This window comes from Haliotis rufescens, unplaced genomic scaffold (assembly GCF_023055435.1).
Source record: "Haliotis rufescens isolate VD_foot unplaced genomic scaffold, xgHalRufe1.0.p SCAF_48, whole genome shotgun sequence".
NCBI lineage: Eukaryota > Metazoa > Mollusca > Gastropoda > Lepetellida > Haliotidae > Haliotis > Haliotis rufescens.
In genome coordinates this window covers 2,927,509-2,950,214 of record NW_025964201.1, presented here as the reverse complement: position 1 = coordinate 2,950,214, position 22,706 = coordinate 2,927,509, and the positions used below count along the sequence as shown (strand labels likewise).

At 43.6% G+C, this 22,706-nt stretch overlaps 1 protein-coding gene across 2 annotated transcripts in view; it reads left to right on the top strand.

Moving 5' to 3' along the window:
• Positions 1-12,846, top strand: part of LOC124112384 (guanine nucleotide exchange factor for Rab-3A-like) — a 58,600-nt gene extending 45,754 nt beyond the window's left edge. For both annotated transcript variants that reach the window (XM_046472478.2, XM_046472477.2), the window contains exons 9-11: positions 2,107-2,206; positions 4,577-4,643; positions 6,799-12,846. In XM_046472478.2, coding sequence (XP_046328434.2) covers positions 2,107-2,206; positions 4,577-4,643; positions 6,799-6,869 — 238 coding nt within the window. In that variant the 3' untranslated portion in view covers positions 6,870-12,846. The remainder of the gene's footprint in view (positions 1-2,106; positions 2,207-4,576; positions 4,644-6,798) is intronic.
• Positions 12,847-22,706: the final 9,860 nt, after the last annotated feature.

The window sequence follows — 22,706 nt, the reverse complement described above, 5'->3', positions numbered from 1 at the left end:
CCTTTCGGAATTTCAATCGCCGACATCCAAGGTCACAGCAACACACAGTGCAGATGAGGAAGCCCAGCGGACTACAAGTCGGGTTTCCCAGACAAGCTCTCAGAAGGAGGGTATATATGCCTGTCTGTTCGGCCTTCGTCAATAGAAGTCACCATCCAGTGCGGCCATTTGTTTAAATGGTGTCCCGATCTTCTATATGCTCACCTCTGTCTTTTGTGCATGCGATGTCTCAGTAGTTGATTGAAGTCCTGTGTGATAAACAGGTATCGTCATCGTTTCCTCTTCTTCTTCTTCTACATGAGTTTGATAGGATGACGGAGCAAAAAAAGAGATGCCAAGCTGGTCCGCCTTACATCCTTGGGAGCGTATGTGTGAGGCCTGTCTTGTAGAACCTACGCCGGGGACGGGGTGTTTGAAACAAAACACCTCCTCCTATCGGGGGTGAGGTTTAAGTCGCGACTGAGTGGGTGTCACCAGGCTCATGGTTACGTGATCGTTCTTGGAAGGGTGTCCTGTGTGAAACCATGGAACACATGATTCCCCGATGTCATGATGTATTGGAGAAAACATGCTCACGAGGTTTTGGTAGACAGAGCATGCCCTGGGGAGCGAAGCCCCCGCGTTTTTTCCCGACCCCCAGGGCATGCTCTGTCTACCAAAACTGAGGGAAAGTGTTTTTCCATACTTATAAACCGAAAAAAGAAACATTTATCAATATTTTTGTGTTTCAAACATACTTTCCTTGAACCTTAGGAAACATGAGTAAAATATCTGTTGCTGGCGTACGGATCTTGAAAAGGACATTCTAAAAACCAGTGAGGCTTATCAACACCTCTGTAGCCTCGTGGTACACTCACCGGGCTACAGATATGAAGGTTGCGAGTTCGATCCTCAGGAATATAAAGAAAACATTTGTCATTTGATTTTACATTTCATTACATGTTACAATCTGAATGGAAGTTACATTAATAAAATACCCAGAACATTATATAAAATCCCTGGGATATTATAGCAAATATGACTTGAATATCCTATAAAATCCCAGGGATATTATATAAAATCCCAGGGACATTACAACGTCCCTGTTTATGAGATTTAACCCGACTGGAAAGTAAAACCTCACAATTGGTTTCAATGCCTATAGCAAGAAATCTCTTACTTAATAGCGATCCCAATGAATAGGTTTTTAAGTATATCTCTTGGTAGCACAAAGAGGGTTTTTTGATGCAACCCTTACACGAGTTTATCACTAATCCTTGTAAAATCCTTTTAATTCCTGAATATTTCCAGCTTCCTCGTGTACGTCCGAAGGTTGAGGTCCTTACAGGCTAGGGTATCTGCGCCCCACCATCCAACTGTGGGATAAATGCATAGTGTGAGATAGGATAAGTTTAAAAATTTGTAAATTTTCTAATAAATTGTATATTTATATACTTATCCTATCTCACACACTAAAGGCCCACCCAACCATCCCCGCATCACAGTTACACCAGCCTGTACGCTCTAGATTGACAATGAGGGTGCTGGATATGTCAGGTGATCAGGTCACTTGGGTCATGACGCACAGGATTTTAGTGGTGCGTGAACCATGATCACAGTGGTGATTTGGTGAAGTATGGCATCTGTTTGGGTGAGTGGTGTTTTTGACGCTGGAAACTCTGTTCTAGGACGTTTCCACACCAAGATCGAAGAATAAGAAGAAATGCATGGTGTGAGATAGGATATAAATAAACAATTTATTAGAAAATTTACAAATCAATAAATCAGTAGATAAGTTGTGTCATCTGATGTCTGCTGTTAAGTAAAGCATGTAGCTCTGGGTGGCCCAGCTGTCTAAGGTGCCACAATACACTGTGCAGAGTTGCGTCCCTTTGACGTGGCCGAAGTCTTTGATCTTGATTCAAATCCTGGTTTGCCCCAATTATGTTTCTAGGTCTGTCAGCAACATTCCCATGCTTGTGGGTTTCATTAAAGTTGTATCCCAGTTGTGTAGATCATTGCTTATCAATCACTGAATTGCTGAGTGTGACGCTAAACAACAAACAAACATACAAACAAAGCTATATCTGTCATTTGACTGTTGTGAGAATGACATACCTGTTTCAGGAAGTGTTCCCTGACTGAGACGAACAAATTGTGCAACTACAAGATCAAACTGGAGGAGGACCAGGAGTGGTACTCAATATCACAGATGTGTCGCAACAGGGTAGGTAGATCATTAACACAGATGTGTCGCAACAGGACAGATAGATCACTATCACAGATGTCACAACAGGATAGATAGATCATTATCACAGATGTGTCACAACAGGGTAGATAGATCACTATCACAGATGTGTCGCAACAGGGTGGGTAGATCACTATCACAGATGTGTCGCAACAGGGTAGGTAGATCACTATCACAGATGTGTCACAACAGGATAGATAGATCACTATCACAGATGTGTCGCAACAGGGTGGGTAGATCACTATCACAGATGTGTCGCAACAGGGTAGGTAGATCACTATCACAGATGTGTCACAACAGGATAGATAGATTACTATCACAGATGTGTCGCAACATGGTAGGTAGATCACTATCACAGATGTGTCGCAACAGGATAGATAGATCACTATCACAGATGTGTCGCAACAAGGTGGGTAGATCACTATCACAGATGTGTCGCAACAGGGTAGGTAGATCACTATCATAGATGTGTCACAACAGGATAGGTAGATCACTATCACAGATGTCACAACATGGTAGGTAGATCACTATCACAGATGTGTCACAACATGGTAGATAGATCACTATCACAGATGTGTCACAACAGGGTAGGTAGATCACTATCACAGATGTCACAACAGGATAGATAGATCACTATCACAGATGTGTCACAACAGGATAGATAGATCATTATCACAGATGTGTCACAACAGGATAGGTAGATCATTAACACAGATGTGTCACAACAGGATAGATAGATCACTATCACAGATGTGTCACAACAGGGTAGGTAGAAAACTATCACAGATGTGTCACAACAGGGTAGGTAGATCACTATCACAGAACCGCCTCCGTGGTCTTGTGGTAGAGCGTCCGCCCGGAGAGCGGAAGGTCCAGGGTTCGATCCCGGGCCGCGTCATACAAAAAGACGTTAAAAGATTGTACTTGTTGTTACCCTGTCTGGCGCTCGGCATTAAGGGGCTAAAACAAGGACTGGTCGGCTCGGAGTCAGTATACTGTGTCTGAGTGGGGTATTCATGTTAAACTGCGGCATGGTATCTCAGTGAGCTAGCACTATAAATCGGCATCAGTCAGGACTAGTACAAGCAGCCACACACACAAATACACGTGCACGCACGTCGCTATATAAGTGCAATAATCTTGGACGCGACGTTAAACCCAATTTCACCTCACCTCACTATCACAGATGTGTCACAACAGGGTAGGTAGATCATTAATACAGATGTGTCGCAACAGGGTAGATAGTTCACTATCACAGATGTGTCGCAACAGGACAGATAGATCACTATCACAGATTTGTCGCAACAGGGTAGGTAGATCATTAACACAGATGTGTCACAACAGGGTAGGTAGATCACTATCACAGATGTGTCACAACAGGATAGATAGTTCACTATCACAGATGTGTCACAACAGGGTAGATAGATCACTATCACAGATGTGTCACAACAGGATAGATAGATCACTATCAGAGATGTCACAACAGGGTAGGTAGATCACTATCACAGTTTTCACAACAGGGTAGGTAGATCACTATCACAGATGTGTCACAACAGGATAGATAGATCACTATCAGAGATGTCACAACAGGATAGGTAGATCACTATCACTGATGTCACAACATGGTAGGTAGATCACTATCACAGATGTCACAACAGGGTAGATAGATCACTATCACAGATGTGTCACAACAGGATAGATAGATTACTATCACAGATGTGTCACAACAGGGTAGGTAGATCACTAACACAGATGTGTCACAACAGGACAGATAGATCACTATCACAGATGTGTCACAACAGGGTAGGAAGATCACTATCACAGATGTGTCACAACATGGTAGGTAGATCACTATCACAGATGTGTCACAACATGGTAGATAGATCACTATCACAGATGTGTCACAACATGGTAGGAAGATCATTATCACAGATGTGTCACAACATGGTAGGTAGATCACTATCACAGATGTGTCACAACATGGTAGATAGATCACTATCACAGATGTGTCACAACAGGGTAGGTAGATCACTATCACAGATGTGTCACAACATGGTAGATAGATCACTATCACAGATGTGTCGCAACAGGGTAGGAAGATCAATACCACAGGTGTGTCACAAAAGTGTTAGGTTGGTAGTTAAACTGTTGCATTTGTCAAACAGACATGAATATTATTTTTATGTTATGTTCAAATGGTGATTTCACTTTTCTTTCGACATGAAATACATTCCTAGTATACACATGAACCAATCCCAGTAACCAGAAACACGTGATGTTTTTCTCCAGGATGAATTACTGGGTGCCCTGACAATGTTGCACTATGTGTTGTGTGGTTGTTGCTTGCAGATCGCCTCAGTGTGTGACTTCTACACCTACATCAGGTATATACACCAAGGGCTGGTCAGGCAGGAAGGTAGGAGACACATCATGTTAGTTGGGAGTGAGTGAGTATGGTGTGACGCCGCTTTTAGCAATATCATGATGGGGGACACCACAAATGTGCTTCACACATTGTACCAATGTGGAAAATTGAACCCGGGGCTTCAGCATGACGAGCGCACGCTTTATCCACGAGGCTACCCCACCGCCCTGTAGTCTTCCCAGAAACTATTGCTTGTCTTTAGGCTAACTATACTCAACAACAAAAGTTCCTTTGACACCGATATTTTAGTTATTTCAAACAAGTAAAGTTTGGTTTTCAATATTGTAGTACATGTATGGAATCAAGTCACAAAAACGCAACTGCTGCAGAAAAGCATGCATTCCTTGCAAAAGTTGACTTTTATGCAAGCCCCATGCATTTCACTACCAAAGAATGGGTATGAAAACGTGTGTTAACAGGATTCCATATGCATTGTTTAGCATCGTGCTGACAACAACCACTCAGAAAAACAAAAAAATTCCGCAATTATTCAACATTACGAAATGACACGTCTGTCCAAAAATGAGCGTCTGCGAGCCATTGGTAGGTTTGAAGCAGGATCGAGTCAACGTGATGTTGCAAGACAATTTCACTTCCACAGAAACACCATTTGGTGTTAATGGCAACGTTGGCAACAGACGAATGCAGTCAGAGACCATCCTCGGAGTGGCAGGCCACAAGTAACCAATAATCGACAAGACAACTAGAATCGAGCAACACACCTACAAAATCGATTCCAGCCAGCAACAGTGACTGAAAGAAGCATCACTGGGCTTCGACGAATATCTTCACAAACAGTACGTCGCCGTCTCAGGTGTGCAGGGATTGTCACCAGAAGACCCTCCAGACGTCCCATTTTGACAGGAAACCACTGTCAAGGATTTCTACAGTGGTGCAGATAGTGTCTATGCTGGATGACCATGCAGTGGGGACAAGTTCTATTCACTGACATGTCTCGTTTTCACCTCACCCACAGCGATAGACGGATTCAAGTGTACCAACGTCGAGGTGAACGTTGCATCAGTCATTAAGTCATGGAAGAAGATTGGTCCGGGGGCGGCAGCGTTATGGTATGGGGTGGGATTACAGCAAGATGGAAGACCCGTTTGATAGTGCTAGAGGGAAATCTCAATGGACAGCGCTACCGCGACAAGATCATCGGCTCTGTTGTTCTACCATTTTTGTGTCGTCATGGCGCAGGCATTACCTTTCAACAGGACAATGCCCGGCCTCATATTGCTCGACTTGTACAGGATCCCCTTCAACAAAACAATGTGAATGTCATCCCCTCGCCAGCTCACTCCCCTGATCTCTCACCAATGTGCACATGTGGGATGAGATGGATCGGCGCCTTCGACGTCAACCACGTGTTCCACAGACACTCCAGGAACTTCTAAACATGCTCCAGCAGATATGGACAGACATCCAAAAGACTTTGTGCGACGCCTGGTCCATTCCATGAGACAAAGATGTGTTGCTTGCATTGCAAACCAGAGGTGGACACACACGCTATTGATTTGTAAATTGACATTTTGACATGTTCATTTTTTTTATGAAATCACACATTTTCTGAAGTCAGTATGGCAAATTAAACCATGTGAAAACTAACAGGAGTCTTTTATCTGTTGCAAACCAAAATTATTTCAGATTTGGTAAAAAACATAACTTTGCATTAAATCTTATTCAATATCACAGGAACTTTTGTTGTTCAGTATATATTGAGTCATGTGGGCAGATTCAGTGACTGATTGCATGACACAGGGATCCTTATTGCACCCTCAGTCAGGCCTCGTCTAGACACACAGACTGTCATCTGTAGCTGGAATATTGCTGACTGTGTCACAACATGGGGACAAATGAACACTCCACTCTCAGAATGTCTGCTTGCAATGCATGTTCCAATAATCTTTGAGGGTTAAAATCTTTATCAGTAGGTGAAAATTTGTTGAGTATTCCCAGTTAAACCAGTTTAAACCAATTTATTAAACATTATCTATTTATCGCATAACGTGGGATTACAAAAAGTTAGCACTAAGCTTATATCTTCTGTTAATGATTAATTACTCTTCACAGCCCTGCATGGAACATATGCATGATGTAAACTCAGAATTGTAACTTGTGCCCACATTACTTTGCTTTGTTTCAGATAAAGATACATTCTTGGAAATCACTCGATTACGACGCCAGATGGCGTTATCTCGGCTAGGTTTACTATGAGACTCGGACATGACTCTCCACCGAACTGTCTTTCCACAACCAGCGGTCTCATATGTATGTTTCTAGTTTCTCTCTGATGCGAGCCATTAACTTTCCAAAAACTGGGATCCTGGAGGACACGTAGATCAGGGACATCATCGCAGTAAATGGCTGCACAGAATGTTACCGATCTTAGTAAAATCAGATCTTAGTTCTCGCTTCCGCTAAACAAAGGTCATCCCATTACCGGTCATGTCAGAACGACCTTTCATCCGACCAATCAGAACGTCGCTTACCAGATCATGAAAGTGACAGTCAGAATATGATTTTCTAATCATGCAACCATGAAAGCATTAACACAGGGTATTCCGAACAAAAGTGACGGGCTTTATGACTGAATCCATGCAATCCATCTTTTAGCAATTCCAAAATGTTCGTTTGTTCCATTTTCAAAGTTTTAATTAGGAATTTGTCAAAATATTTTTCAAAGCGTATTTGCGAGTTTCAAACTAGTGCCATAAGGCCATATTGAGAAAGCTGTCTTCTGATTGGCTAATGTCGACTTCTTGTCATTCATTCCAGTGTTTGGTCAAAGTTCGTGAAAGGTCAGTCTGACGTGACCCATAATGAGATGTCCTCAGATCTTTGTTTAGCGGGAGCGAGGACTAAGATCTGATATTAATGAGATTGAGAATGTTCCCCTTGTGTCGTCCTGAAGATGATCTGTGTCAACGAGAGATGCTACACCTTGTTTGACTCTTCCCATCATCCCGGACTCCCCTCCTGTTGACCTGTGTCAGGCAGATTGCAGCACTTCATGGTCCTAGTTCTGTGAAGAAAACCCCACTGGTACAAACTGGTCATATTGTAAATATGGAACATTTTTATGACTCATGTATATGTTGCAAGGAACAAACATTCCTATTCAGTTGCTTTTATCTAGTTTTTACAGTGTACTATTTTAAGTGTAAGGCAAGCTGTGAGGATGAGTGCAGGTTCACTGTGTGACGAAGTTATCCACCTTTGTTTACCATGATGACACTTATCAAGATTGACCCCTCCTGGTCAAAAAGATTGAAATCTCTTAGTCCATATTGACCAAAGGAGGTTATGCTGGGGTAGAACATGTTTGTCTATGGTAGAGTGGGATTTGTCTGACCATGTTTAGTATTCACTTAAATAGGATAAATGGTTTTGATTGGTATCTAGAAATATCGTCCATCTTTCAACTTGACCTGAAGGATTATTGGAATGATAGAGGAGATGACTGAATGATGGATGACAGCAAGTTTGTAACCAAGATTCAGCAGTCAACAAAAACTTAAATATAAGTGAGTATGGTTGTAGTGTGTGAGTACCTTGTTGAATCTCTGTAACAGATCTGTCTCGCAGGCTATAGCAAGGGATCATGTGATTCCCATTTTACATGAAGAAGAACTTGAACATGAGAATGTGATTCCCATTTTACATGAAGAAGAATTTAAACATGAGAAAGTGATTCCCATTTTACATGAAAGAAAGATAGATGCACAAACTCAACATGTAACCCAAGGTCTTCATCGCACCTCTGCTCTCTGTGTCATCTTGTGGTCATCATGGTGACAAGTGGTTCATGTGTAGAGGACTTTATAAGAGCCGAGTGGAACACCCTTCCAGACGTCTGTGATGATCTTTTTCAAGTCAACCTGTGGGCATTGATTTGATTGTGATGGTCTGTATATATGTGTTTGGGTTATGAGGGAAATGCATTCCTGATATTATTTAACCACACTAACATTGAAGTTTGTGAACAGTGCCAAACACACACTTGACAGGGGCACTGTACTTAATTCCCGATCTGAATTAACAGATCTGTCTGTGGATTACAGGATGCTTCGGTTGGTGTTCGTGAAATGTCTGATGAAGATGTAAACTGTTAGCAAAATTGAGGTAAAGTAATACATTTACTCTTTCTGTTGCTCAATATTCAGTGAGATTATTTCAACCATTATCTGATTAAGACTGTTATGTTTAGTGTAGATTATATTCATTGTCTCTAATGACCAGTAATGTCTTGCCACATTTTGTTGACTATATTTAGTTAACACTCATGGATACACCTGCCCTTTTGTCCATATTCTCCTCCATCTCCATCAAATCTAAATCTCACCAAACAGCCTGGGTATTGTGCAGGGATCAGATTGGAGTCTGATGCAATGTCAGTTCAGGGTAGACATTGACGGTGAGGGTTCTGCCACAACCCACCCTGGACCAATTCCTGCTCCTGAAAATGTTTCAATGGAGGTCAGCAGAACGTAGCAACCCAGATTGTCTGCATCCATCATGGCATACATTCCTTGCTGGGAGCTCGGAACTCAGAATGACTGTGATGTACACATATTGAGATATAAGCTACTAAACATTTTACAGCATTATTGTCGGTTCCAGAAGAGGGATAAATCCATGTCCAGCCAAAGCTGCATCCTATTCGTACAACAACATCTCCAAACAGATTTATCCCCCATGTCTGGACTCTCAGAATGTCACTGTTTTATGTTTTATTTGGAAGTGGAGAATCATAGGCTGGGATATGGTGTGTTGATATGAGAGGTAGGGATGATTTACATGCAGGCTCAAATATTTCTGAAAGATTCAGAAAGAGCCACAATGTCTCATTGCCATAGTGTGAAGATGTTTTACTGTAAAACATGAGAAGAATTACTCTTTCTATTTGGAGGTTAGTGATGAGATGAGATGGTGTGAAGCATCACTATTGTGATGCATAGAGAACTTCTATTTTTGTACCCCAATCAAGGTCAGCATTGCATCAGGGTAAAATCAGGGAACTGTGCTCAAGTTACACGTGGTGTTACAGAGAGTATACGTTCTAATTTGAAGCTTTTCTGTCCATTTGTTCTGTATTTTCATGCTGTGTTGTTTGGATGTAATTCATGAAGACTCATAATGTCAGCAAGTATTATTTGTTATGAAGAATTGACTCAGAGCAGTCTGATGCAGGTTTGTACATGACGTCCATGGGGCTACTGACCATGTGGCTCTATGTCACCAACAGACAGGAACTAGCAAGGTGTATGTTTGAAGTGTCCAATGCTTGCTGCAGCCTGTGTAGACCCTTACAGTGTGGGTTGTGAGGAGCCATGTGGTGTGCTCTGTATTGTACCAGATGGCCTGTGTGTGCAGTTCTTTATTGTGCCAGATGGCCTGTGTGTGCAGTTCTTTATTGTGCCAGATGGCCTGTGTGTGCAGTTCTTTATTGTGCCAGATGGCCTGTGTGTTAAGTTCCAACAACAGAGTGGATGTATCTGCAGCTGGGTGCATGACAGTGTGTGTGTGTCTGTGTGTGTCTGTCTGTCTGTCTGTCTGTCTGTCTGTCTGTCTGTCTGTCTGTCTGTCAGTCTGTCTGTGTGTGTGTGTGTGTGGGTGGGTGGGTGTGTGTATCTCCATTTCAAGACATGTTATTAGATATGCAATGTTACCACAACAATGTTTTTTATCCAAAACATAGACTTGATTTTATAAATATTCAATAAATTTGCTATTTCTATAAAAATATACAGGTACTTGTGCTTAACTTTTGTGTGTGAGTATACCTACTGGAGTTGATGCAGCCCTCTGTCAGTCTGTGTGTTTGTGACTGTGTGTTTGTGTCTGTGTGTGCGTGCGTGCATGCATGCGTGTGTGTGCGTCCACTTAAGAGTTGAGATGCAGCCCTCACTCAGTCTGTGTGTTTGTGTGTCCGTATGTGTCTGTGTGTGCGTGCGTGCGTGCGTGCGTGCGTGCGTGTCCACTTAAGAGTTGAGATGCAGCCCTCTCTCAGTCTGTGTGTTTGTGTGTCCGTATGTGTCTGTGTCTGTGTGTGTGTGTGTGTGTGCATGCGTGTGTGTGCGTCCACTTGAGAGTTGAGATGCAGCCCTCTCTGTCTGTGTGTTTGTGTGTCCGTATGTGTGTGTGTGTGTGTGTCTGTGCGTGCGTGCGTGCGTGCGTGTGCGTCCACTTGAGAGTTGTTGCGCCCCTCTCTTTGAAACCCCTGTCAGTATTGCTCTTGTTTAAACTTGTTAAATGATTTATTGAATCAAAAACAAACACACATTAACAGTGATACCATTCAGTGTCAACAATTACTTGTGTGTTTCTCTGTTACTGATGAAGGGCTATTTGCAGGCATTATTCATAATAAACGTGATTATTGAAACATCAGATTTGAAATACAAGATGAAATAGGGATTTCCTGTGTTTCTTGTGTGAGTGAAAAACATTGTGGTTGGTGACATGATCATTGGAAATACTCTTCAGTAGTGTGTAGCCATGTATGTAGTTTGTTTAATTGTCTAGGTAGCAATATAAATATGTGTAGATGTACATATAACAATGTTCATATTCAGATGCTATTTTGTATGTGTCACCAGGACCTGAAGGTGACTTTGTGAGGTGACTAGGACCCTGTTTTACATGTCCTCCATGTTGTGTACTTCGTGTTGGATGCTTGCTTCCCTGTCTGTTGAAGGATGGTGCCATTTGAGGCATGGGAACAAGTGTACAATTTGCTATTTTTATACAGTATTCATGTTTTTGTACATCTTTATACCTGTGATTTTAAAAAACCTCCAGATGTCCTGAAACGTAAATTGTTGTGTTGCAGCTGCAGGATCTGCTAGTAGTGAGTTGCAATCCAAATTTCACACTGATTATCATCCCTTTTAGGCCAGGATGCTCTTTGGTTTTATCTGAAGGGTTAATGTGACTGCCATCACTTTTTCCTCCCACATGAGCTGACACTCCATAATATATATGAAATGTACACAACGTCAAACAAAATTCACTCACCTTCATGAGACTATATCACCCCATCAGCAGATGTTATTGGAAATGTCTTAGGCAGTGAGATAAACCGTCAGATCTGATCACTTTTTTAAAACTATTTTCAGATATGAATTTGAACAGGTTATGACAAACATTAGCAGAGTTTTATCTGAAGTTATGAGGTTGTTGTTGATATCATTTCTTGACTTTTATCTGTTTTGAATAGGGTTTTATCAGCATAGGTTTTTGTTATTGAATAGGGTTTTATCACCAACATATTTTAATCTTGTTAAATTAGGTTTTTGTTTGATCTGTTATAATTGTGTGAAACTCATATTCCTTTTAGCACAAGTATGATACACGTATTGTGAAGTAGTAAACAGACTACGATGGAAATAGTACTTCAGATTCTGTATCAGCAGGTAGGCATTAGGCTTCACATCCAGGACCAATGAATAGTGGGATGTCTTCTTTCCAATTTATGTAGCTTGAAACAATAATTTTGCACCTAGCTGTTAACGTTCACTCAGAAATATGTCAATCATGGTTCCTGCAGAGCTGAAAAGGACATTGAACAAACTGAGAAGTAGTTTGGCACTCATTAGATTTGAGCCTTGATCTACACCATCTAGCAGATACTCTTTGTCCTGGGACAGCAGAATATTGACTGAAAGGAATTGGAGTTTCAAGGATTGTGTGAGAATTGAAAAAGGGAGGTTGTGTGATCTTCATCAAGGTTATGATATTTTTACAGAAAACAGACACAACCCATATTGGCATACTGTATGTATATGTCTGGCCATTATATGACAACTATGATAAATTGTGCACATGACTGTGATGTGAAATAGATTTGGAAACATTGGTGATTGTTGGGAATTGATAAGGAAAGCAAACATTCAATTAAGTATGTATGTATGTGTGTTGTGGCATCCTGAACCCTTCTGACTGTCCCAGGTATCCCCAGATGGAGGGACATACTGTGCATGTACCCCAGAAGGTGTGAGGTGACTGGTAGGACTGTATGTAGGTGCCACTGAGCATGCTACTTAACACTGGCAATCAGTGTTACAATCTTATGTTATTTCTACTGAGGGAATGGAGTGATATTTAGTCAACATATGCATGAATATAAACTGAACATTTTGATTAATTTTTTTACATCTAATTTATTTGAATAAAGAACTATGTCCAATAATTTGTTTTTCACAGGTTTTTTGTTTGTGGAATAATTAGACTTAATGTAGAGATGACATGCAAACAGAGTTACCACTGCAAACATCTTGTTCCTTTCATCTACAAAGCACCTTGTTCCTCCATTCTTCAAAACATATTTTTCCTTTCATCTGCAAAACATCTTGTTCCCCCTTTTTCAAAACAAGTCGTTCCTTTCATTTACAAAACACATTGTTCCTCCATTCTTCAAAACATCTTTTTCTTTTCATCTGCAAAGCGCCGTGTTCCTCCATTCTTCAAAACAACTTTTTCTTTTCATCTGCAAAGCGCCCTGTTCCTCCATTCTTCAAAACATCTTTTTCTATTCATCTGCTAAGCACCCTGTTCCTCCATTCTTCAAAACATCTTTTTCTATTCATCTGCAAAGCACCCTGTTCCTCCATTCTCCAAAACTACTTCCTTTCATCTGCAAAACATCTTGTTCCCCCTTTTTCAAAACAAGTTGTTCCTTTCATCTGCAAAACACATTGCCCCTCCATTCTTCAAAACGTTATTTTCTTTTCATCTGCAAAGCACCGTGTTCCTCCATTCTTTAAAACATCTTTTTCTTTTCATCTCCAAGACAAACTGTACCTGCCTACCACTAAACACCACTTTCCTTCCCAATGCAAAACATCTTTATCCTTACTACCACAAAACATTTGTTCCTTCCCACTTCAAGACATGTTTTCCTTTATACTTCAACAAATCTTGTTCCTTCCCACTTCAAGACATGTTTTCCTTTATACATCAACACATCTTGTTCCATCCCACTTCAAGACATGTTTTCCTTTATACATCAACACATCTTGTTCCATCCCACTTCAAGACATGTTTTCCTTTATACTTCAACAAATCTTGTTCCTTCCCACTTCAAGACATGTTTTCCTTTATACATCAACACATCTTGTTCCATCCCACTTCAAGACATGTTTTCCTTTATACTTCAACAAATCTTGTTCCATCCCACTTCAAGGCATGTTTTCCTTTATACTTCAACAAATCTTGTTCCTTCCCACTTCAAGACATGTTTTCCTTTATACATCAACACATCTTGTTCCATCCCACTTCAAGACATGTTTTCCTTTATACTTCAACAAATCTTGTTCCATCCCACTTCAAGGCATGTTTTCCTTTATACTTCAACAAATCTTGTTCCTTCCCACTTCAAGACATGTTTTCCTTTATACATCAACACATCTTGTTCCTCTGTTTTCCAAAATGTCCTGCTGTTGCCTTCTGCAAAACATTTTCTTTCATCTTGCGTGCACATTGCCAGGAGGAACATTGGTGCACATAACCCAGAAGAAACATTGGTGCACATAACCCAGAAGAAACATTGGTGCACATAACCCAGAAGGAACATAATGTTCATAGGACCCCGAAAGAACATTGGTGCACATAAACCAGAAGGAACACTGAGGCACATAAGCCAGAAGGAACATAATGTTCACAGGACCCAGAAGGGACATAATGTTCACAGGACCCAGAGGGAACATAATGTTCACATAACCCAGAAGGAACATAATGTTCACAGGACCCAGAAGGAACATAATGTTCACAGGACCCAGAAGGAACATTGGTGCACATAAACCAGAAGGAACATAATGTTCACAGGACCCAGAAGGAACATAATGTTCACAGGACCCAGAAGGAACATTGGTGCACATAACCAAGAAGGAACACTGGTGCACATAACCCAGAAGGAACATAATGTTCACAGGACCCAGAAGGAACATTGGTGCACATAACCCAGAATAAACATTGGTGCACATCACCAAGAAGGACCACTGAGGCACATAAACCAGAAGGACCACTGAGGCACATAAGCCAGAAGGAACACTGGTGCACATAAACCAGAAGGAACATAATGTTCACAGGACCCAGAAGGAACATAATGTTCACAGGACCCAGAAGGAACATAATGTTCACAGGACCCAGAAGGAACATTGGTGCACATAACCCAGAAGGTACACTGTGGCACATAACCCAGAAGGAACATTGGTGCACATAAACCAGAAGGAACACTGAGGCACATAACCCAGTAGGAACATTGGTGCACATAAACCAGAAGGAACACTGAGGCACATAACCCAGAAGGAACATTGGTGCACATAAACCAGAAGGAACACTGAGGCACATAACCCAGTAGGAACATTGGTGCACATTACCCAGAAGTAACATTAGTGCACATAACCCAGAAGGAAGAATGTTCACAGGACCCAGAAGGAACATAATGTTCACAGGACCCAGAAAGAACATTGGTGCACATAAACCAGAAGGAACATAATGTTCATAGGACCCAGAAAGAACATTGGTGCACATAAACCAGAAGGAACACTGAGGCACATAAGCCAGAAGGAACACTGGTGTACATAACCCAGAAGGAACATAATGTTCACAGGACCCAGAAGGAACATAATGTTCACAGGACCCAGAAGGAACATAATGTTCACATGACCCAGAAGGAACATTGGTGTACATGACCCAGAAGGAACATAATGTTCACAGGACCCAGAAGGAACATAATGTTCACATGACCCAGAAGGAACATTGGTGTACATGACCCAGAAGGAACATAATGTTCACAGGACCCAGAAGGAACATAATGTTCACAGGACCCAGAAGGAACATTGGTGTACATGACCCAGAAGGAACATACTGTTCACAGGACCCAGAAGGAACATTGGTGTACATGACCCAGAAGGAACATAATGTTCACAGGACCCAGAAGGAACATAATGTTCACAGGACCCAGAAGGAACATAATGTTCACAGGACCCAGAAGGAACATAATGTTCACATGACCCAGAAGGAACATAATGTTCACAGGACCCAGAAGGAACATAATGTTCACAGGACCCAGAAGGAACATAATGTTCACATGACCCAGAAGGAACATAATGTTCACAGGACCCAGAAGGAACATAATGTTCACAGGACCCAGAAGGAACATAATGTTCACAGGACCCAGAAGGAACATTGGTGCACATAACCCAGAAGGTACACTGTGCACACAACCCAGAAGTAACAGTGTGCACATTACCCAGAAGGCACATTGGTGCACATAACCAAGCAGTAACAGTAACAGTAACAGTGTGTGCACACTCTCCGCTGCAGGTGATATCAAGTAGTAGCTTATGCTACCTCACACCCCACTCTCCGCTCGGGTGATATCAAGTAGTAGTTGATGCTCCATCACACCCCACTCTCCACTACAGGTGATATCAGGTCTACTCCTCACAAAAAGTTAAGCAACAAATCTATTATGTGTCAGTCCATGTTCATATATTCCAATACCTAAAAACTGACTTAAACAATACAAAGAAAGAGCACAGACACACATTGTCCTCAAAGGGAACTGAAAAGCGTTTATGCCTAATAGGTTTACAAATGATCAAAAACAGTATCATGAAAACAGTCATGCAAAATGTGCTGCACTGAAAGATGAAAATCTTTAAATTTGAGTTTAAATCATTTTGAAACAACGATCCAATGTTCAGTAACGTGTATGTCCACCATTGGCTTGAATGCAAGCTTCTACACGTCTTGGCATTGACCAGATAAGCCTATCAAGTGTTTGTTGTGGAATGTTCTGCCATTCTGTCCTTAAGGCCTGTTCAAGTTGATCCAGATTCTGAGGACGAACATGAAAACCATAATCACGCCTTCCCAGAATGTCCCATGCATGCTCAATGGGATTAAGATCCGGAGACCTTGCAGGCCAGTCCATATGCATGATGTTGTTGGTCTGAAGAAGATCAGTGACAACTCTTGCTCTTGCCAGGGGAATGATCACAGGTGTGACAATCTCGTCCCTGTACCGTACTCCACTCATGGTACCACGTCTGATGACCACAAGATCAGTTCTGTGTCCAACCCTGATGCCAGCCCAGATCATCAAACTTCGACCTCCGTACTGGTCATGTTCAGCAATTGTACTGTTGGCGTATCGTTCATTACGGTTTCTCCACAAACATGCCCTAACACCGTTGAAGTCAAGGCAGAATCTTGCCTCGTCTGTGAAGAGAACGTTACGCCAGCGATTGACCCTCCAGTTACGGCGTTGATTGGCCCAAGCAAGTCCCTGTTGTCGATGGTGTGCAGGCAGTGGGATAGGTCGTACTGGTCGTCTGGACCTCAGATCCTGAGCGTGAAGTCTTTTTCTTACTGTCTGTGTTGAGACTCTGTTTCCTGCAACTCTCTGAAGGTCATTCTGGAGAGATCTGGCCGTAGTAAACCTGTTTCTCCAGGCTAGGGTGGCTAAATACCGGTCCTCACGAGGAGTTGTCACCCTTGGACGACCTGTGCGTGGTCTCTCTGTCATCAGTCCAGTTTGATGGTATCGAGTTATTGCTCTTGAGATGACACTGCGGTGAACATTAAAATGATCGGCAACAGCAGTTTGGATGAGACCCCCCTGTACCATTCCAACAATCTGAGCAACCTCAGTTGGCGTTAAGTGACGCCTAGCCATGTCAAAAGTGTTAATGTCGACAAATTGCCCTTGCTGGCAGTTTTTAAGCAATCAGGGTGCATGGGTGAAGTGTGTAAAACATGCATGTCGTGCATTTTGCATGTGTGTTTTGAGGATGGTTGTGTTCAGGCGATGTTATCAGTGTTATCAGGAAAATCTACATGGAAAAGGCTTTAAGTCGAGTATTCGTAGGTAATTCTCCTGCCTGAATTTGTTCTCAATGGATGGCATTCAACACTGATGAGAATGTTGCACGGAAAATAATACTTGTTGCTTAATTTTTTGTGAGGAGTATAGTAGCTGATGCTCCGTCACACCCACTCTCCGCTGCAGGTGAAATCAAGTAGTAGCTGATGCTCCCTCACATCCCACTTTCCGCTGCAGGTGATATCAAGTAGTAGCTGATGCTCCCTCACATCCCACTTTCCGCTGCAGGTGATATCAAGTAGTAGCTGATGCTCCCTCACATCCCACTTTCCGCTGCAGGTGATATCACACAATTATTGATGCTCCCTCACATCCCACTCTCCACTACAGGTGATATCAAGCAGTTATTGATGCTCCCTCACACCCCACTTTCCGCTGCAGGTGATATTAAGCAGTTATTGATGCTCCCTCACATCCCACTCTCCACTACAGGTGATATCAAGCAGTTATTGATGCTCCCTCACATCCCACTTTCTGCTGCAGGTGATATCAAGTAGTAGCTGATGCTCCCTCACATCCCACTTTCCGCTGCAGGTGATATCACACAGTTATTGATGCTCCCTCACATCCCACTCTCCACTACAGGTGATATCAAGTAGTAGCTGATGCTCCCTCACACCCCACTTTCCGCTGCAGGTGATATCAAGCAGGTATTGATGCTCCCTCACATCCCACTTTCCGCTGCATGTGATATCAAGTAGTAGCTGATGCTCCCTCACATCTCACATCCCACTCTCCACTACAGGTGAGATCAAGCAGTTATTGATGCTCCCTCACACCCCACTTTCCGCTGCAGGTGATATTAAGCAGTTATTGATGCTCCCTCACATCCCACTCTCCACTACAGGTGATATCAAGCAGTTATTGATGCTCCCTCACACCCCACTTTCCGCTGCAGGTGATATCAAGCAGGTATTGATGCTCCCTCACATCCCACTTTCCGCTGCATGTGATATCAAGTAGTAGCTGATGCTCCCTCACATCTCACATCCCACTCTCCACTACAGGTGAGATCAAGCAGTTATTGATGCTCCCTCACACCCCACTTTCCGCTGCAGGTGATATTAAGCAGTTATTGATGCTCCCTCACATCCCACTCTCCACTACAGGTGATATCAAGTAGTAGCTGATGCTCCCTCACACCCCACTTTCCGCTGCAGGTGATATCAAGCAGTTATTGATGCTCCCTCACATCCCACTCTTAGCTGCAGGTGATATCAAGTAGTAGCTGATGCTCCCTCATATCCCACTCTCCGCTGCAGGTGATATCAAGTAGTAGCTGATGCTACCTTATACCCCACTCTCCGCTGCAGGTGATATCAAGTAGTCGCTGATGCTCCCTCACATCCCACTCTCCGCTGCAGGTGATATCAAGTAGAAGCTGATGCTCCCTCATACCCCACTCTCCCCTGCAGGTGATATCAAGTAGTAGCTGATGCTCCCAAACACCCAACTCTCCCCTGCAGGTGATATCAAGTAGTAGCTGATGCTCCCTCACACCCCACTCACCGCTGCAGGTGATATCAAGTAGTAGCTGATGCTCCCTCACATCCCACTCTCCGCTCGGGTGATATCAAGTACAAGCTGATGACCCCTGATACCCCACTCTCCGCTGCAGGTAATATCAAGTAGTAGCTGATGCTCCCTCACATCCGACTCTCCGCTGCAGGTGATATCAAGTAGTAGCTGATGCTCCCTCATACCCCACTCTCCGCTCGGGTGATATCAAGTAGTAGCTGATGCTCCCTCACATCCCACTTTCCGCTGCAGGTGATATAAAGTAGTAGCTGATGCTCCCTAACACCAACTCTCCGCTGCAGGTGATATCAAGTAGTAGCTGATGCTCCCTCACATCCCACTCTCCACTACAGGTGATATCAAGCAGTTATTGATACTTCCTCACATCCCACTTTCCGCTGCAGGTGATATCACACAGTTATTGATGCTCCCTCACATCCCACTCTCCACTACAGGTGATATCAAGCAGTTATTGATGCTTCCTCAAATCCCACTTTCCGCTGCAGGTGATATCAAGTAGTAGCTGATGCTCCCTCACATCCCACTTTCCGCTGCAGGTGATATCACACAGTTATTGATGCTCCCTCACATCCCACTCTCCACTACAGGTGATATCAAGCAGTTATTGATGCTCCCTCACATCCCACTTTCCGCTGCAGGTGATATCAAGTAGTAGCTGATGCTCCCTCACATCCCACTTTCCGCTGCAGGTGATATCACACAGTTATTGATGCTCCCTCACATCCCACTCTCCACTACAGGTGATATCAAGCAGTTATTGATGCTCCCTCACATCTCACATCCCACTCTCCACTACAGGTGATATCAAGTAGTAGCTGATGCTCCCTCACACCCCACTTTCCGCTGCAGGTGATATCAAGCAGTTATTGATGCTCCCTCACATCCCACTCTCCGCTGCAGGTGATATCAAGTAGTAGCTGATGCTCCCTCATATCCCACTCTCCGCTGCAGGTGATATCAAGTAGTAGCTGATGCTACCTTATACCCCACTCTCCGCTGCAGGTGATATCAAGTAGTCGCTGATGCTCCCTCACATCCCACTCTCCGCTGCAGGTGATATCAAGTAGTAGCTGATGCTCCCTCACATCCCACTCTCCGCTGCAGGTCATATCAAGTAGAAGCTGATGCTCCCTCATACCCTACTCTCCGCTGCAGGTGATATCAAGTAGTAGCTGATGCTCCCTAACACCCAACTCTCCCCTGCAGGTGATATCAAGTAGTAGCTGATGCTCCCTCACATCCCACTCTCCACTACAGGTGATATCAAGCAGTTATTGATGCTTCCTCACATCCCACTTTCCGCTGCAGGTGATATCACACAGTTATTGATGCTCCCTCACATCCCACTCTCCACTACAGGTGATATCAAGCAGTTATTGATGCTTCCTCACATCCCACTTTCCGCTGCAGGTGATATCAAGTAGTAGCTGATGCTCCCTCACATCCCACTCTCCACTACAGGTGATATCAAGCAGTTATTGATGCTTCCTCACATCCCACTTTCCGCTGCAGGTGATATCACACAGTTATTGATGCTCCCTCACATCCCACTCTCCACTACAGGTGATATCAAGCAGTTATTGATGCTTCCTCACATCCCACTTTCCGCTGCAGGTGATATCAAGTAGTAGCTGATGCTCCCTCACATCCCACTTTCCGCTGCAGGTGATATCACACAGTTATTGATGCTCCCTCACATCCCACTCTCCACTACAGGTGATATGAAGCAGTTATTGATGCTCCCTCACATCCCACTTTCCGCTGCAGGTGATATCAAGTAGTAGCTGATGCTCCCTCACATCCCACTCTCCACTACAGGTGATATCAAGCAGTTATTGATGCTTCCTCACATCCCACTTTCCGCTGCAGGTGATATCACACAGTTATTGATGCTCCCTCACATCCCACTCTCCACTACAGGTGATATCAAGCAGTTATTGATGCTTCCTCACATCCCACTTTCCGCTGCAGGTGATATCAAGTAGTAGCTGATGCTCCCTCACATCCCACTTTCCGCTGCAGGTGATATCACACAGTTATTGATGCTCCCTCACATCCCACTCTCCACTACAGGTGATATGAAGCAGTTATTGATGCTCCCTCACATCCCACTTTCCGCTGCAGGTGATATCAAGTAGTAGCTGATGCTCCCTCACATCCCACTCTCCACTACAGGTGATATCAAGCAGTTATTGATGCTTCCTCACATCCCACTTTCCGCTGCAGGTGATATCACACAGTTATTGATGCTCCCTCACATCCCACTCTCCACTACAGGTGATATCAAGCAGTTATTGATGCTTCCTCACATCCCACTTTCCGCTGCAGGTGATATCAAGTAGTAGCTGATGCTCCCTCACATCCCACTTTCCGCTGCAGGTGATATCACACAGTTATTGATGCTCCCTCACATCCCACTTTCCGCTGAAGGTGATATCAAGTAGTAGCTGATGCTCCCTCACATCCCACTTTCCGCTGCAGGTGATATCACACAGTTATTGATGCTCCCTCACATCCCACTCTCCACTACAGGTGATATCAAGCAGTTATTGATGCTCCCTCACATCTCACATCCCACTCTCCACTACAGGTGATATCAAGTAGTAGCTGATGCTCCCTCACACCCCACTTTCCGCTGCAGGTGATATCAAGCAGTTATTGATGCTCCCTCACATCCCATTCTCCGCTGCAGGTGATATCAAGTAGTAGCTGATGCTCCCTCATATCCCACTCTCCGCTGCAGGTGATATCAAGTAGTAGCTGATGCTACCTTATACCCCACTTTCCGCTGCAGGTGATATCAAGTAGTAGCTGATGCTCCCTCACATCCCATTCTCCGCTGCAGGTGATATCAAGTAGTAGCTGATGCTCCCTCACATCCCACTCTCCGCTGCAGGTCATATCAAGTAGAAGCTGATGCTCCCTCATACCCCACTCTCCGCTGCAGGTGATATCAAGTAGTAGCTGATGCTCCCTAACACCCAACTCTCCCCTGCAGGTGATATCAAGTAGTAGCTGATGCTCCCTCACATCCCACTCTCCGCTGCAGGTGATATCAAGTAGTAGCTGATGCTACCTTATACCCCACTTTCCGCTGCAGGTGATATCAAGTAGTAGCTGATGCTCCCTCACATCCCATTCTCCGCTGCAGGTGATATCAAGTAGTAGCTGATGCTCCCTCACATCCCACTCTCCGCTGCAGGTCATATCAAGTAGAAGCTGATGCTCCCTCATACCCCACTCTCCGCTGCAGGTGATATCAAGTAGTAGCTGATGCTCCCTAACACCCAACTCTCCCCTGCAGGTGATATCAAGTAGTAGCTGATGCTCCCTCACATCCCACTCTCCGCTGCAGGTGATATCAAGTAGTAGCTGATGCTCCCTCATACCCCACTCTCCGCTCGGGTGATATCAAGTAGTAGCTGATGCGCCGTCACACCCACTCTCCGCTGCAGGTGATATCAAGCAGTAGCTGATGCTCCCCCACAACCCACTTTCCGCTGCAGGTGATATCACGCAGTTATTGATGCTCCCTCACATCCCACTCTCCACTACAGGTGATATCAAGCAGTTATTGATGCTCCCTCACATCCCACTTTCCGCTGCAGGTGACATCAGGC